At 39.4% G+C, this 16117-nt stretch overlaps 2 protein-coding genes across 2 annotated transcripts; one reads left to right on the forward strand and one right to left on the reverse strand.

Annotated features, from left to right (window-relative positions):
- Positions 1 to 2584: 2584 nt before the first annotated feature.
- MONOS_15154c2 (uncharacterized protein) lies at positions 2585 to 4132 on the forward strand (the record flags this gene model as incomplete). Its single annotated transcript, XM_067868015.1, has 1 exon — positions 2585 to 4132. One exon carries the CDS (start codon positions 2585 to 2587, stop codon positions 4130 to 4132), a length of 1548 nt encoding a protein of 515 aa, XP_067736130.1.
- A 6652-nt stretch (positions 4133 to 10784) lies between these two features.
- MONOS_16867 (uncharacterized protein) lies at positions 10785 to 12023 on the reverse strand (the record flags this gene model as incomplete). The annotated part of the gene is made up of 1 exon (XM_067869736.1): positions 10785 to 12023. The coding sequence occupies one exon, from the start codon at positions 12021 to 12023 to the stop codon at positions 10785 to 10787; it is 1239 nt and encodes a 412-aa protein (XP_067736131.1).
- Positions 12024 to 16117: the final 4094 nt, after the last annotated feature.

Here is a 16117-nt window from a genome sequence, read left to right on the forward strand (position 1 = left end):
CATTTCAGATCAGTTGGGTGACTGACCCTTAAGTGATGATCTCTCGTAAATAGAAGAGAAGGAAGTGAGATTCACATTTTCTTTTTCAAGCTTATCATATGCTCCTTTAATTGAATCCATAGGATTTCCTTCTGTTCCATCTCCACCCGATGATGCTTTACTTTTGACAAACTTTTCTTCCACTTTTCCTTCTTCTGAATATATTGAAAGCACAACTTGCAAAAATACTAATTTCAAAAACATTTTCAACTGATGTTCTTTTCTCAATGCAATCAAAGATCGACGGACACATTAATTGCACAATCATTATTACCATTTATGGTCTATAACATACTTCGTATTTATTGGTATTTTCGAGTTTGCATAGAATTATTGAACTATATTCGAGAACGCGTATTTTCAAATATTGCGTCCAAAAAAATGATTTCAATAATTCTATGCAAACTCGAAAATACAAGACTGTGTGTAAATGTGTATGTTGCATGCATCAAAAATATCAAGTCGAAAAGGAAAAGTGGAAATTGAAAAGTCATATGAATCAAGAGGAGCATATGATAAGCTTAATGATACAAGTTCAAGTTCATACATCATTACAATTATAAAGCAAGAAAATAATACGCCCGCGTTAGTGGCAGGAGTGAATGAATTTGATAAAAACGTTTCATTAATGATCCAAGGAAAACAAAGTGGAAATGGGACTCCTGAGTTAGTGGAAATAAATTGTACATCCACTGAGGAAAATGGTGATACTGGTTCAAGCAAGGACCTGTTTACTTGTAAGCAAAATGTGACATTCAAGTACCTGAAGTTTATATATCCGTTATCACTTGGAAATGCATCTAATGATGGAAGCACATTGGCTATTATTCGATTGGTTGCAAATTCAGGGGGATCAACTCAAGTGTTGTCTGATCTTTCATTCAAGACAACAAAATCATCTTTCCTCTCACCTAATCTGACAATTAGCACTTGTCATTTCGAACGCCCAGAAACAGGTGTTGCAAGTATACATCTAGTGAAAGTGGAAGCAGGTGAATTCAACATGGAGGCAGTATCTTGTAAGGATGAAACCAATATTGCAAAGTTTTCAGCCACTCCGTTTTTGTTTGAGGGAGCAACAAAAGTTACATTGATTGCATCGACATTGAGTAACATAGAGTCGAGTGCAAGTGCAGTGGTGAAGATTGTGGGAAATGATAGTGAGAAGATTGAAGTCAATGTCCATGGGTGTACATTTGCCAATTGCATATCAACAGAAAATGGAACTAATGCCACAAGTGGAGCATTGTATGTTGAAAGTGATCAATCAGATAGCAAATTTAATATTTCAGAAAGTTCACGAATTTCAAATGCAACAACAACATTTAAATCATGTGAATGTGCCAATGGGAAATCAGGTGGGATATATCTGAAGATGACAAAAATTGATAGTGCAGAAAAACTGATATGGTCTGAGGAAGATAAATTGACAGTTAGAGGGTGCAAAGCTGGTTCAGATAAACAGACATTTTTGTATTTGGAAGTGCCTGATGACAAGTTCAAGGAAATTGCCGAAAAGATGAAAAAGAAATTCGCTAAAAATTATGTGGAAGGAACAAATGACTGGTTTGTTGCAGCTAAGGGAACAAACAATGATGATATTGATTTTACTGCAGTATATTTTGATCCACATGAGGCATATGTTCAAAGTGGAGGAAATGATGACACAGCAGATGGAACAAAAACAAAACCATTTAAAACAATAAAAAAAGCTTATGAATTATTTGCAGATTCAAAAGGATCTGGAGAATTTTCCATTAAAATTATGAAAAACGAATCTGGCCAAGCAGTTACAGGGGAAGCTATTACATTCTCAAAAGAGACAGGAATAACGATAGAAGGAGTGGTAGAAGCAGAGGAAAATGCAAACGAAGCTGAGACTAAAGTTGAGATTGATTGTAGCAATGTATCTGAAAAGGATTTATTCACCTGTCAAAAGACAGTGACATTCAAGAATTTGATATTCGATTTCAAATCAACACCTGGACAAGTAACAGATCAATCTGAAGGAAATGAAGGACCATATGCTTTGATTCACGCTGATTCAGAATCAACATCTATTGAAATTGACACTTGTGATTTTAAGCAAACAACACCAGCTGCTCATTCAGATGGGATGCTTTCAAATACAGAGGAAGAAATAAAATTTCATCTTGTGAAAGTGAGTGCAGGAACATTGACAATGAATAATGTCGAATGCACTTCGGAGAACGAAGTGAAATTTTCAGAAACACCATTTTTGGCTGATGGAACAACAACAGCAGTGACAGATGTTTCATTAACATCATTGAATCTGAAGAAGATTACATCAAAAGATAGTGCTGTTATGAAAATTGTTGGCAAAACAGACACAGCTATTTCAGTGAAATTGGACGCATGCTCATTCACAGAATGCAAATCGGAAGATGCAACAACAGAAACATGTGGAGCACTTTATGTGAAGAGCGAACATGCAGAAAGTACATTCTCTATTGGAAACACTGGTAAAACAACATTTGAAAATTGCACATGTTCAAAAGGGAAATCAGGAGCAATATGTCTGGAAATGACAGCAATAACCAAAGCAGATGAACTGACATGGCCAGAAACAGGAGATAATTTGGTTTTCACAAGTTGCAAGGTTGAAGAGGCAGATACAATTTCTAATGCTGAAAAGAACACAGGATTATATTTGGATGTGCCAGTCAGCCTTCACAGAGATATGGCAATAGCGATGAAGCAAAGCTTTGCATCTGGATACAAGAAAGGAATGAATAAAAACAATGTTATTGCAAAAGGAGCAGAAGATAACACTGAAGTTGATTTCACAGAAGTGTATTTTGATCCTAATACAAATGTGTATGTGAGTGCTACAGCAGACAATGATAGCAATGATGGATTGAGCTATGAAAAGCCAAAGAAAAAGCTGAATTCAGCATACAATTTGCTTGGAGAGGGTGTTGGAGGAGAAAAGTTCAAGATCAACATCATCAAAACAGAAAATGCACACCAAGCTGCAGCTGTTACACTTGAGAAATTTTCATTGATAACGATCGTGGGCGTAACCAAAGCTAATGAAGAAGAATCAGAAACAGAAGTGGAGATCGATTGCAATGTTGAATCAGACAGTCATTTGTTCACATGCAAGAGTGAAGTTGAGTTCAGAGGAATTTCCTTCATTTTCCCATTGTCATTGGATAAGACAAAGGAATCAAATGCCGATCCACATTCATTGATTGTTGCAGGTGGTGCAGGTGCTGAGCTGAGTATTGTGAACTGCAAATTTGTGAGACCAGAACCAGATGCACCCAGTAATGATGAAGAAATCGCCATAATCCATCTTGTAAAAGTGACAGAAGGAGAACTTACAATGAGTGGAGTTGAATGCAAGGGCAATAATGAAGTGAAATTCCAAGAATCGTTGTTTGTTATTAGCGAATCCTCTTCAGTCAAATTTGATACAGTTGAGATCAACAAAGTGAGTGTGACAGATGGAGCAGTAATCAACATTCTAGACGCCGCTGATAAAGCTTCGACTGTTAAAATAGAAGGGTTGACCATGAATGAAGTGAAATCATCGAAGGGATTGTCTGCAGGTGTTATGATCAAGATGGCTGATAATGGTTCAAAAGTGGAAATGGGAAGAGAAAAGAAATGTTCATTCAAATCGTGCGAAGCAGCAAGTGGAAAGGCAGGAGCTATTCTCATTGAAGTGAAAGATGCGGTTGGTAATTTGAAACTTCCGGGTGAAGGCAAACTTGAGTTAGGTGACAACAAAGGGAAAGATTCATCGGTGGCATCACTGTGCATCATTGCTCCAGACTTTGATAAGTTCAGCCAACAGAAAGACTCCTTTGAGTTTGCAAAGGATTACAACGATAACAACAAAGGATGGGTTGTGGGGGCAAAAGAAGAAGGCGGTGATCTTGAAGATGTGTATGAGAAATACCTGAAGCACAAAGAACCGAAAGATGAGCCAGAACCAGAAAGGAAGAAGTCAAATGCGGGAACTGTGGTTGCTATTGTTGTTCCTATTGTGGTTGTGGTGATTGTGGTGGTTGTTGTGATTATTGCAATTGTTGTTGTCAGGAAGAAAAGGTCTCGGAGCAACTAAAAAATGGAGGAGTGAAATCAATAATTGTTGTTGATGCATATTGACAAAGAAAAGTTACATGCTTATTGTTTTTTCTATTTTGATTTTATTCATAAGTTAAACCAGTTAAGCTGATGTTTTGTATTTTTATTGATATGCTTGTTTGTTGTCACCAAATGAGCAATATTTTCAATTTTTCCTTCTTTAGTTATCTTTTCTTTTGCTTTTTTATTTTCTAGTTTTATTATATATTACATTTTCTGGCGCAATGCCATACACTATTTTCATCGTTGAGGCTGTTATCAGTCTCGATAAATATATTAGGATATAATTTGTGTATATTTTGGAATATTCAAGTAGGTCAAATTGTGAACAAGATCGAGAACTTGTGTTATTGTTTCATTTTTGAAATAGTCCTTCACTATTCTTTAAAAACAGTTGATCATATTAGAATGTTGATACTGAATATTAAAAAGAATATAACATTAGATTAATATATTTCCAAAAAATATAAAGATGAAATAAAGAGTGGTGATGGAGTGAAAGAAGATAAAGAATAAGAAAAAGATGATGATGATAATTGTATTGATATATCCATTTTAATCTCTCTTATATCTTTTTGTGTTTTGTATTCTTTTGATTCTCTTGCTTTGTGTGTTTGGAATAGAATCTGCTTATCTTTATCATTTCCATTGTTATTTATTGTTTCATTTGAATACAACATGTTTTTGCTACTATTCCACATATTCTTTACACTTCTTCATTTTGAAAGAGATAAATGACAAAAATCACGACTTTTTGAATTAAATATAGAATGAGATTGAAAAAGTGAAGGGAAAAGAAGCAGCAAATAAGAACAGGTGGAAAAGGAAGAGAACAAAGCGAAACAAAAAAGATATTGTTGTTATCGTTGTTGCATATGCATTTGATTCATATCATCGCAAATGATACGAGGTATGTCATCTTTCTCATTATTTTCCTTGTCAGAATCGTGATTATTCACATTGCAATATGACAGAGATGGATGGTTATGACTTTTCGCATTTGTGGTAGAAGAAGAGAAGCAAGAATGCTATATATGGAGATACAGGCTAGTGGAAGACATACAATGTTGCATTCAGTCAAATTTACCCATTCATTTTCCATTTCTCTTCTTCTTCAATAAGTTTATGAATCATTCAGAAATTATTGGAGAAAAAAAGTTTGAAGAGAAAACTATTGTGTTGCCAATTCAAAATTTTGCTTTTTATCCATCGAATTTTGTATGTTGTGGCATTAGGATCACATCAGGTTAGACAGTGGCATTATAAGTTCATTTTTGGTAGATTTGTTTTCTTCGAAAAAGCATGCGCATAATGCATTTTTTCATTCCAAAGGGAGATAATAAACAAATCGGTGAAAGCTGAAAACAAATAAAGAGTAATACTTGTTTAAGCAATTTTTGAGATATTATAACAAAAACAGTCAAAACTGGAAATAATCACGTAGAATATAATCGCATTCTTTCAATGTTACATTTTTCGATGCACTGACATTTTTGATTTAGTTTTCCATCATTTTCCGTCACATATAATCACATGGCTGTAAATATATGGGTGATTATTTTTGATATCATATCTTTTTTCGGGGTTTTGATTTTTTAAAGATTGAAAGTTGGCAAGTTACAAGTATATGGACCATCGATAAAATAATTTTTATATATTTTTAATGAAACAAAATGGAATATTAATTTATTTAAAATAAGTTATTTTTGTCGAAAAAGTGTTTTTAACAATTTTCCATTTTTCTTTTGATCAATCCCATAACATTTTCTTGTTTTTAACAGATTTGAAATTTTTGTTTATTTTTCGAAAAAATCTTTCTTCGATCTTTAATGTGCTTTGGATAAAACAAGAATTTATTGATAGAACGCAGTGAGACAGGTTTTGCTCCGAAATAATGAGTTTGATCTTAAATTATGGGTGGTTTGAGTGAAAAACTTCGCCCTCCCAAATGACGTGGAAAAAAGGGCGAGATGAAAAAACAAAACAATAGCATTAAAAATTAATAATAATAATAAAATAAAATAATGCATTGTCCGCTTCACTTCACCACCGACTTCGCCTTTTGCCATGGTCTCGAAGACCAGAGGGCAGGGGGCATACCCCTCGGAGCTCTCACCTGCAGGCTGTGCAGGGATCCGGTGAGGCGAGTGTTCTGTTCGGAGCAGAAAGAAAAACCACTCTCGCTTTCGCGAGGCGTGGAAAAAGAAAACTGCGTGTATTATGCTCTGCCTCCCGCTCTTCTGCTGCATCAGCAGAGCAACCCCAATCATCACACACTGCATATTTAATATTCAATTCTTCTCTGTAAAAACAATACTAATCTTGTAATGGAGTAGGATCATGCTTGAACTTTTATTTGTTTCCATGTTTCTTTAAACAGGTTCTAGGTGCACTTGATATCTCTGGACGGATTATCTCTTTCTATCTCCTCTGCTATCTCGCCACTTTTTTCTCGTCCTATTCTTCACCCTGTGTTTCTCTCTCATCTCGCACCCAGCCGCTCTGAGTCTCTCCATCCGCGTTAGTATTATTTCGGAGCAAAACCTGTCTCACTGCGTTCTATCAATTCGCAATAGAGCGAATATCCGAACGCAAGGAGCAGGTTTGCTCCTCAATAATGAGTTTTGAAAACCCTCGTTCTCTTCTCTCCTCTGATCTTAAACCCTCTTGCCTAGCACTTTGTCGTGCGGCGGATGAACAGAGGGACTGCGGATGAAGGTGCGGCCTCTATTCCTACTCCCTCCCCCTCTTGCGCTGTTTTCGGGGGGTTCTCGATCGGGTCTTCCGTACTTGAGCGGGCATAATAATTTGTCCTATGCTTCTCTCTCCGCGTTTCCTCCGATCGGTCTCGAGTTTCTTCTGCAAGGCAGGTTGTCTGCCCTCCGCCAGCTCCATGATGCTGCGGGGAATTATGGACGGTGTCTCATCACCCCTGGTGGGTTGTGTTATATCGTCCTCATGATGCGAACTCTTCTCTCGAGTCGGCCCTCGTCTCTTCGAATTCTTTCTCTCGCTCGTCTCCGCTTCTCCCCCGGATTGTGATGTTTCTTTAGGTAATTCCTTAGTTTCAGATTCTGTATTCTCATTTGAAATTTCTTTTCCTTTGCTGTCCTTCTCCGACTTTCCTCCCTTCTCTGCCAGGGGTACTGGGCCACCGATTGTCTCCAGGATCCATCTCGTGTCCTGAACTGGTAACACGGTGTAATACTCCTGGGCTACTCTAGAGCCTGGCGCCCATCTCGCGTACGCATTGATTGCTTTCCAATCTGCAGCTTGTTGTCTTGCTAAGTGCGTTATCACAGCGTGTCTTATCGAGTACGCGGTAAATGTGTCGGGTATTCCGTTCTCTCTCAGGACAGCCACTAGTTCTTCCTTAATCCTCTGCAAATTTGCAGGTTGCCTCTCTCTGATATCGAACCAAACATGTTCGTCTCTAAGGGTTGTCTTTGTATAATCCATCCAGCGTTGGAGCGCTACAACCGCATCGATACGTGGGTTTGGATGCTTATTTATAATAACCTTAACAGTCTCTCCCCTGATGTCTTTGTTTGTACTTGTGTCTGGACTAGATTCTCTTTAAATATCGTTGTCCCTCTTCTCATCCTCTCCAGCTCTGCTGGTCTTAACGCACCAAATATCATAGTTAAAATGAGAGCCCTCCTCTGGAGGGTCTGTGGGTCTTTCATATCGTGAGTGGCTTCTGCCCATTTCGTGATGATTGTCAAGTCCCACATCGATTTGTATCGATTGCCTCTTCTTGGTTTCTCCCCACATAGGTTTTAAGAAATATCTCTATGTCTTTCACGTCAACCTTAGTCTTTCTGAAGAGGTTAATAGAATCCAGCACCTTCCGTACTGTCTGATTTATCACTCCACTTGAGAGGTTTGTATTCGAGAGTGTTTCGATGAACTCTGCCATAATCCATTTTGCATCTTTCGTTGTGAGGGGGTCAGTGTCATCCATACTCTCTCTATCTAGAAATTGCTTGAATCTTCTCAGCGCTCTCCACGTATCTCTCTCACTCTTCTGATTTCTAAGTATTGCTGCTGCTATGTCTTTTGCTCCAACGTGTTCTCCCCATGTTAAGAAGAGGTCTCTCCCCTGAATATTCTCTTCTCCAGTATAACGCTTATTTCCTCTCCTGGGGGTAATTTCCAGCCTTCCCTTCTCATCTTCATTCCTGGTATCATGCACTCCTGAAAGGTCCCCAGGGTCTTTGTCAAATGCCCAGGCTGCAGTAGCGGGGTCCAGGTCTGCCCCCGCCAGGCTGGCAGAATCAGAATCGTCAGATTCCTCTGAGCTTCGTTCATCTTCTCTTTCAGGTTCCGTCCAATGTTTCTCAGGAACGGGTGGACTAGGACTATGTCGTCTTCTGCTGTTCTTTTCTCTCTCTTCCTTCTCATGGAGGATAGTCTCCAAGTACTTCCGCAGGGCACCGGCGCAATCTGTTCTGAAATTGTATCTAGTGTTCTCGGTGCGATTGTCTGTAATATCTCTGCGACTTTCTCCCCCTTCAGTGCATAGTCCGGCTTCTTCGCCATCCGGCTGAGTGCATCTGCTTCCGTGTTCTGCTCTCCCGGGAGATGTTCCGTCTGTATTGTCAAGTCCAGGCTGTTCAGTTTCTTCTCCAATGCTCTCAGTGTTGGGATGAGCGATGGCGCTCCCCTTTTCTTCTGGATTGTCCATCTCGTGGACATGTTGTCTGTCTTCAGACGAATATGATCTATCTTCTGTTCTTTCAGCCATGCTCCTTTCCTTTCCAAAGTCCTCAACACTGCTCTGGACTCCTTCTCGTTTATCGCTAATGCGCTCTCCTGGAGGGTCCAACTCCCGTGGACATATATCTTCTCCTCTTTGTTCTCTGTTGGTATTGTCAATACTGCACCCCATCCCAGCTCTGAAGCGTCCGTTGTTAGCTCTGCTGGTCTGTTCCTTCTCTTCAGACTCCTTGGTCTGTTCTCTCGCAGAGTTTTCCTCCAATGTGTTAGTTCTCCTAACATCATTGGGTTGGGTATCACCTTTCCATTCCAGCCTCCGCGGGCTATTGCATGCCTCAGTACGTATTGCATGCGTTTCATCCACAGGCTCGCTGGTGGGTGTTGTAACCTCACAAAATTCAGCCTCCCGAGGAGGGCTGCTAGGTCCTTCGTCTTTTGTCTCCTCCTCTTCTTTGCATGTGCTATCCACTTTCGCACATCCTCCAGGAGCAGCACTCTCTTCCTCTCTTGGAGCGTCACTTCCATCTTCTCTGAATTCCAACTCCATCCCAAAAACTCCACGCTCCTTGCGGGTTCCAAATTCAGCTTCTCCTCCGACAGTATCCAGCCCATATTTCTCAGGAACTGGGCTATCTCCTGTGAGATCGATCTCAATGCAACCCTGTCTGGGTGCATGAGGAGGATGTCGTCCAGATATATCACCAGCTTTACCTTCCAATGTTCTCTGATATATGACGCTGCCCGTCTCATTATCTTCGTGAATACTCTGGGCGCGTCCTTTGCTCCAAATGGCATCCCCACGTAAGTGTAGCATTGCTTTTGGAAGCTGAAGCACAGAAAGGGACTGAACTGCTCGTCCACTTTGACATGTTGATAAGCACTTGATATGTCGAGCGTAGTCATCCAATCGTTCTCCTCCAGGAGTTCCACAACTGTCTCCTGGGAATCCATCTTGAAGTGTTTCCCTAGCACTTCCTCGTTTAAAATTCTGCAATCCAGAATCTTCCTCCACTTTCCGTTCTTCTTCCGGACCATAAATGTCGGGTTGAACCACTTTACCTCCGACTCCTGTATGGGTTTCACCACTCCTTCTTTCAATTCCTCCTCTAAGAGGGATAAATAATTGTTTGTCATCTCTGTTGTTCCCCGAAACTCTTGTCTGTGTTTTTTCTCCTCGAGTGAGATTGGGGATTGGGGATCTTTCCATCGGGCTTTTATACCACGGCTCACTAGTTTGTCTCCCCCAATCTTCCTCCACTCGTTCAGCCTGTTCACTAGTCTCCCAGGAAGTGGCTCCTTCGGTGGTCCCACTGCTACGCAACTCCCCACTTCTGGTGTCTTTTGACCAGTCTGGATCTGTGCGGTCTCTTTCCCTTCGAGAGTATCTGCCGCAGCTATCTTCCAGCTCTCCTCCAGGACGCTCCCAATTAGGGACTCGATAACAGTCCCAGAAGCTCTCAAGGCTCTCTTCACTACCTCCCTCTCGGGTTCCTGATCGTTCATCTGTACTGTCCCGTGGGGATATACGGAGTCTTCCTCTGTGTTTACTCTCCCTGTTCCCATCTCGCGATCTATCGAGCTTTCTATCTCTATCCTCTTCTTTCGGTCGGAAGGGCTCAGTGCCCCTTCGTTGCTCTCGCAGACTTCCAAGGGTTCCTCCCCTGTGATCGTCTGTCGATCGATTGGGACCTCCCGTAGTACTGTCATTCCCTTGAGCTCTGACAGCATCATGTCCGTTCCTGTCTCGCGGCGAAGCGCGGCTCTCTCTTCTCTCTCTGTCTCGCGGCGAAGCGCGGCTCTCTCTTCTCTCTCTATCTCGCGGCAAAGCGCGGCTCTCTCTTCTCTCTCTATCTCGCGGCAAAGCGCGGCTCTCTCTTCTCTCTCTATCTCGCGGCAAAGCGCGGCTCTCTTCACGCCCACTGGCTCGTTCCAGAAGCTGTTCCTGCTGCTGATTCTCCCTGTATCCTCGGGGGAGCTGGAGGAAGGGGTACTATGAACAAGGGCGCTCTCCCAGCTGTTGCTGGGGCCTGTTGTGGTCGAGCTTGTGTTGACCTCCTTCTCTGTTTGAAATTTGAGAAGCTCCCTTCGAAACCTTGCTTCTGGAATTGTCTGTAGGCAAAACCTTGAGCGTTTCTGCCTGTGCTGTACTTTCCTGGGCGCAAGCCCCTGACTGGGGCGGGTCCGAAGGTTGTGGAAGAAACGGGGGATGCTCCGTACCCTGAAGCATCCCCCCCTGGACGAAAAAAGCTGGTGCTATCCACTAATCTCCTAAAACTCTCTGGGATGTCCTTGGACATTCCCCCGTCCAGAAAACACTTCACATTCTCCCAGTATGACTGGGGAATAACTTCTAATAGATTAATCCGGCTAATACAGTCTGCTATAAGGGCGTACGCGCAAAAGAGCCCCCTCAGTCGCTCTTTCCCTTCTTCCTCTAGGCGCGTCTTTTTCAATTCTCTTGTAGTGAGGGCTGCAATCGCCTTCGCGGCTTCAAACCCCGATTCCAGGGCGGGCTGAAGCAGCTCGATAACCCGAGCGGCTTCTGGAGAGTCTTTTCTTCCCTCAGCAGTAACCCCCGTCACTGCTAAGGCGTTCCAACTGATGTCAGTGTGTCTTGTAAAAAAGTTCTTCTCCGTCTCCGGGATAAAGGTGTTCAGGATATCATCATTTATTCTGATAGATCCGGCTTTGCAAAAGTCCATGAATCTCTTCAGTTCTCCTGCTTGTCTCCTAGGCGTTAACCATTCGTCTGGGAAAATTCCCAAGAAATCTTCGGATCTATCTTGCTCTTCTTCCCGCTTTTCTGAGTTTTCGGAGTCGCTCTCGCTTGTTTCTACATCGTCCCATTTCTTCATCTGGTTACGTCCGCGACTGCCCCTCAATCGCTGTCTGTGTCTTTTCTTTGCAATCATCTCTGTGTCATCAGATTCGGACTCAGATTCGCTTGATCTCGATAGAGATCTTCCTCTTGGTCGTTCCCTCTTCGTCTTTCTCATTGGTAATATTCCTACTGCTCCCGAGCGGCTCGGAACTGCTCGGCTTCTCGCCATTTCCTCAATCAAATTTTCTACTCTTGAAAGTCTAATTGCAAGATCAAATCCTCTGTCCTCGCTGTCACTGGTTTCCATTCTAACAGGATCTTGTGTCATTATTGCTGCGGACAATGGTGTTTAACAAAGGTTTATTTGTTAGCGAAGTTTGATCTTAAACCACCCATAATTTAAGATCAAACTCATTATTGAGGAGCAAACCTGCTCCTTGCGTTCGGATATTCGCTCTATTGCGAATAATGCTTTTTATTACATAAATCGTAGAACGAAGAATCCGCTTTGCTTATTAACAGCGTTGTTCATTTTTATATTGCCTCTAGTTATGATTACGGAGAAGGAAAGAAGAAATGCACAATTTCATTTGAAGCGGAGGAAGATAATATTGCTTTATTGATGGAGAACTTTTCGTAAAATGGAGCAGTTGAGCTATTTTGATGGAGATTCAGAGAACAACTATGAACGAAGAAATGGCACAAGAATGTGTGGAAATTTTTGTGAATGTTTTGGAAAGATTGAAAGAAAAGAATGAAGAAGAAGAAGAAGAGGAAGAAAAAGAAAAGAAGGAAAAGAGCTGAAAAGGAAAATGTTTAACTAGATGGAAGAAGGATACGAAGATTGCATCATTGGGCTGTGCCGTTTCATTTGTCACGGTTTTTATGGAGAATTACAATTGATAAATGATTATCCATATTATTTTGTGTATTTATAATTTATCTGCATTAACATTCACTTGATCTTTTTTTAATGATATTTCGTGCAGAAAACTCATTTGTTCTGGAAACAAAGGAATTCTAATGTGCAAAATTAGATAAAAGTGCTTTTTCAAAGAATACCAATACTTTTCAAGAAAGATGAACATTTGTTTTAAAGTATATAATTTATAATAAGAAATAAGTAAAATCAACAGGAAAAGAATCAAATTTGTTGTATTTTTTTATTAATTTTGAGAAAGAATAAAATAATAAAATAAAATAAAAAATTTTTCACAAAAGCAACTAAAAAACAACAAAAAAATCCAAAACTCTTTCAATAATAAGCATCTCTGCTTTCAAATCTGAAATTGTCATTTCGAAATAATGGAGAATTAGGAAAACAGGTAGTTATTTCACAGCTCTGCTGATTTTTGAGTTACAAAGTGAAATGCATCTGATTTCTTCAGATATTCACAAAATAATCACAAACATTCAACGATAAACCACAATCATAATAACTTTAAAAAAACCCTTAAGCTTCATGAAAACTTGTGGTGATATCTTCGTATCCTTCTTCTTCCATCTTCTCAAATATTCTTCTTTTCAGCTCTTCTCTTTTCACCTCTTCCATTTCATCTTTCTCCTTAACTTTAAATCTCCAATAAAATTTCTGAAAAAAATGTAAAGCATTCATATGCCATCTTGTAATCCAATGTTGGTTGCTGAATCTCTTCCAAAACAACATCAACAGCTCCACTCTCCAGCAAGTCATCAACTTGCAAGCCTTTGCTTTTCGCTGCATATCTCAAGGAATAAATGCATTGATTGTTTATATCTCTGTAATTATCCTTCGCTGCTCCATATATCAGTACAATGCTGTTGATGATCCCAATAGATTCTTCATTCTTCACTCGACAACTTTGAAAATAAATCGCGAATGTTTCAATCCATCTTGTCAAAATAACCTCTTCTTTCGTTTCTTCTTTGCTCATTTCCTCTTTTTCTTCCAATCCACACACTTTGACAGATCTTCGATTTCTCTTCTTGCTTCTCTCGCAAAATGCAATTCATTTGTGCTAACTTCATCAAAGCTTTTGTCGTTGTAAAATCTGTGTAACAAAAAACCCAAGCAGACAAATAGGTGAGTTGAGTCAGGTTGTAATATTCCTGATTAAATTTCAAAATTTCCGTCATTTCCTTCATATTAAGCTCTTCAATCACAATGTAATAAAAACATGAAATAAATCAATAATGAAAAAAATGATATAGACTTGCACACACGTAATAATTGTCAATGTTCCTAAAAGTCAATAAAGCCATTTCCACATCCTTTTGAACCTCCTCCCCTTCTTCTTTCTTCAATGTGACTTTCAGATCGCATCGCACACAAATGTGAAGCATTTCAGTTTTGAAGATGTAACGAAAGGACATATAACATTCACAAAGATCTGAATAAATATTTTCACTTTTTTTCCTCTTTTTTCTTATCTTCATCGATAATCATCTTTTTTAATCTATCGCTCAACGAAGATCTTCTTAATCCTTAACGATAAATACTTTTCAGCACATTGCAATATCCTATATGCTTCAGCAACAAAATGACATTCTCCAAAGACAGTTTCTTTTCTTCAATCAATTTGTCCATTTTGTTGAATGTTTCTTCGTTGATAATGGATTCGAGTCCATTAAAATTCATTTCATCAACTATTTCATTCATTTCCTCTATTTTCTGTTTCTTCTCGGCTCCAGTGAATTGTTCCAATTGGAAAGTTTCTCTGAAAAAATTGAAAAATCAAAAAAGAAAAAAAGAAGCATTTATTTATTTTATCATTCGTTTCTAATAAATTCTGGCATACCCAGAAATATTATTTTGTTTTAAAGAAACTACAAAATTGCAAAATTAATCTAAAACAATTAATAAATTCATTTTTGTATAATCGTGGTGCAATAGAATCAAAAGAATTAAAAATACCAAATCAAAATTTTTTAAATAACACTGGAGTCTAAACCTCTTTTGCCATCTATTATTTTTGCATCAGAACAAACAAATCTTTATATTAAAAAATATTCTTTTGTTGGAGTAAATTAATAAGGCTGGCAAACCTATAATTTTATAAGTGATGATTTTTGATTGGTGATTTGCTGCAGCCAGAACATGTTTGAGCTGCTTAGGCACACAGCCACAGATGCACCCATGCGAGTTATAGCATTTCAGAAGAACAGGGATTTTGCTTGCGGAGTGAGGAGCGAGTGGCTATTTGCATCGATTGCTTGCGAAAAGTGAGTTAGTGGAGGAAGTTGCATGAAATATGAACATTGTTATTTAACGCAAAACATATGATGCAACACCAGATGCAATATTTTGAATGAAAAATAATTTAAGCAAGATGCAGAAAAAGCGAGGAGAATAACCGAAAGATTGAATTGAGCAGCTTGTTCATTTTGTGGGAAATTCAGCGCACTTGGCATATTTTTTGCGCAGGACATGTTTTGCGTGATTTTTTTGGGGGAAGGTTGATTTTGTGGAAAAGGAAAGGGAATTGAGGGGTTGGACAATGAAGGAAGCGAACAGAGCGAAACACTCAGCAGGCCTCAACAACAAACACATTGCCATTAACGCGAAGCCCTTTGGAAAACTATCAGCAAAGACTTGACGTTGTGTAAGTCTTTGAAAAGGAGTTAATTTGGAGAATATGTGTTTTCATTTGGAATCATGGCCAACTTCACAATGGATTCTCTGTGTTCGATGAAGTTCTATGCCAGCCATTTATTGTCCAGTTATCTGAATTTTTTATGTGAAGGTGAGACGCAATTTTGGAGAACAAGAAAACTTGCTGGGCTGATTATTTCGAGTGCATTGGAGATGGGAAAATATTTTAAGGATAAAAAAATGGTTTGACTCTTTTTATTTCATTCATTTTTCTTTTAAGTGTTTTTTGAATGAATACAGATTGGACATGAACAGGAATACCACAAAGAGAAAAGCCATTTTTTCCTTTTTGAAAAGAATCAGAAGTTTTGAGAATGTTCTTATTTGGATTGCATTCAACAATAACATTTGTGACTTCTGCCATCTGACTTGCGTGCTGCATAACATGACAATGCTTGACATGATCTTGAAAAAGAAGAAGCAGTTTATTTGGCATTTTTGTTGAGAATGTTTTGCAGTTGCGACTCTTTTGTCGGAGCACATGAGCTGGCTGAGCATTCACATCCAGAACGCATTCAGTTTTTTCTATCTCGCAACATGACTTGGAAAAGCTGGCATCTTCTATTTTTCTTCATTTTCTTCTTCTTCTTCTTCCTCCTCTTCCTCTTCCTCTTCCATTTCTCCTCCTCTTTCACCAACAACTCAATCTTCATATCTTCCTTCTTCCACATTCACCCAAACACCCACCACACAAAATGCAAACACTTCAAATGCTTCTGTCTCCTCTTCAGCAACATTGCAATCTACTTCTTCTCCATCTTCATCCTCTTCACCGTCTTATTTTTATTCTT

This window comes from Monocercomonoides exilis (assembly GCF_001643675.1).
Source record: "Monocercomonoides exilis strain PA203 chromosome Unknown scaffold1-2713096, whole genome shotgun sequence".
Classification (NCBI taxonomy): Eukaryota; Preaxostyla; order Oxymonadida; family Polymastigidae; genus Monocercomonoides; species Monocercomonoides exilis.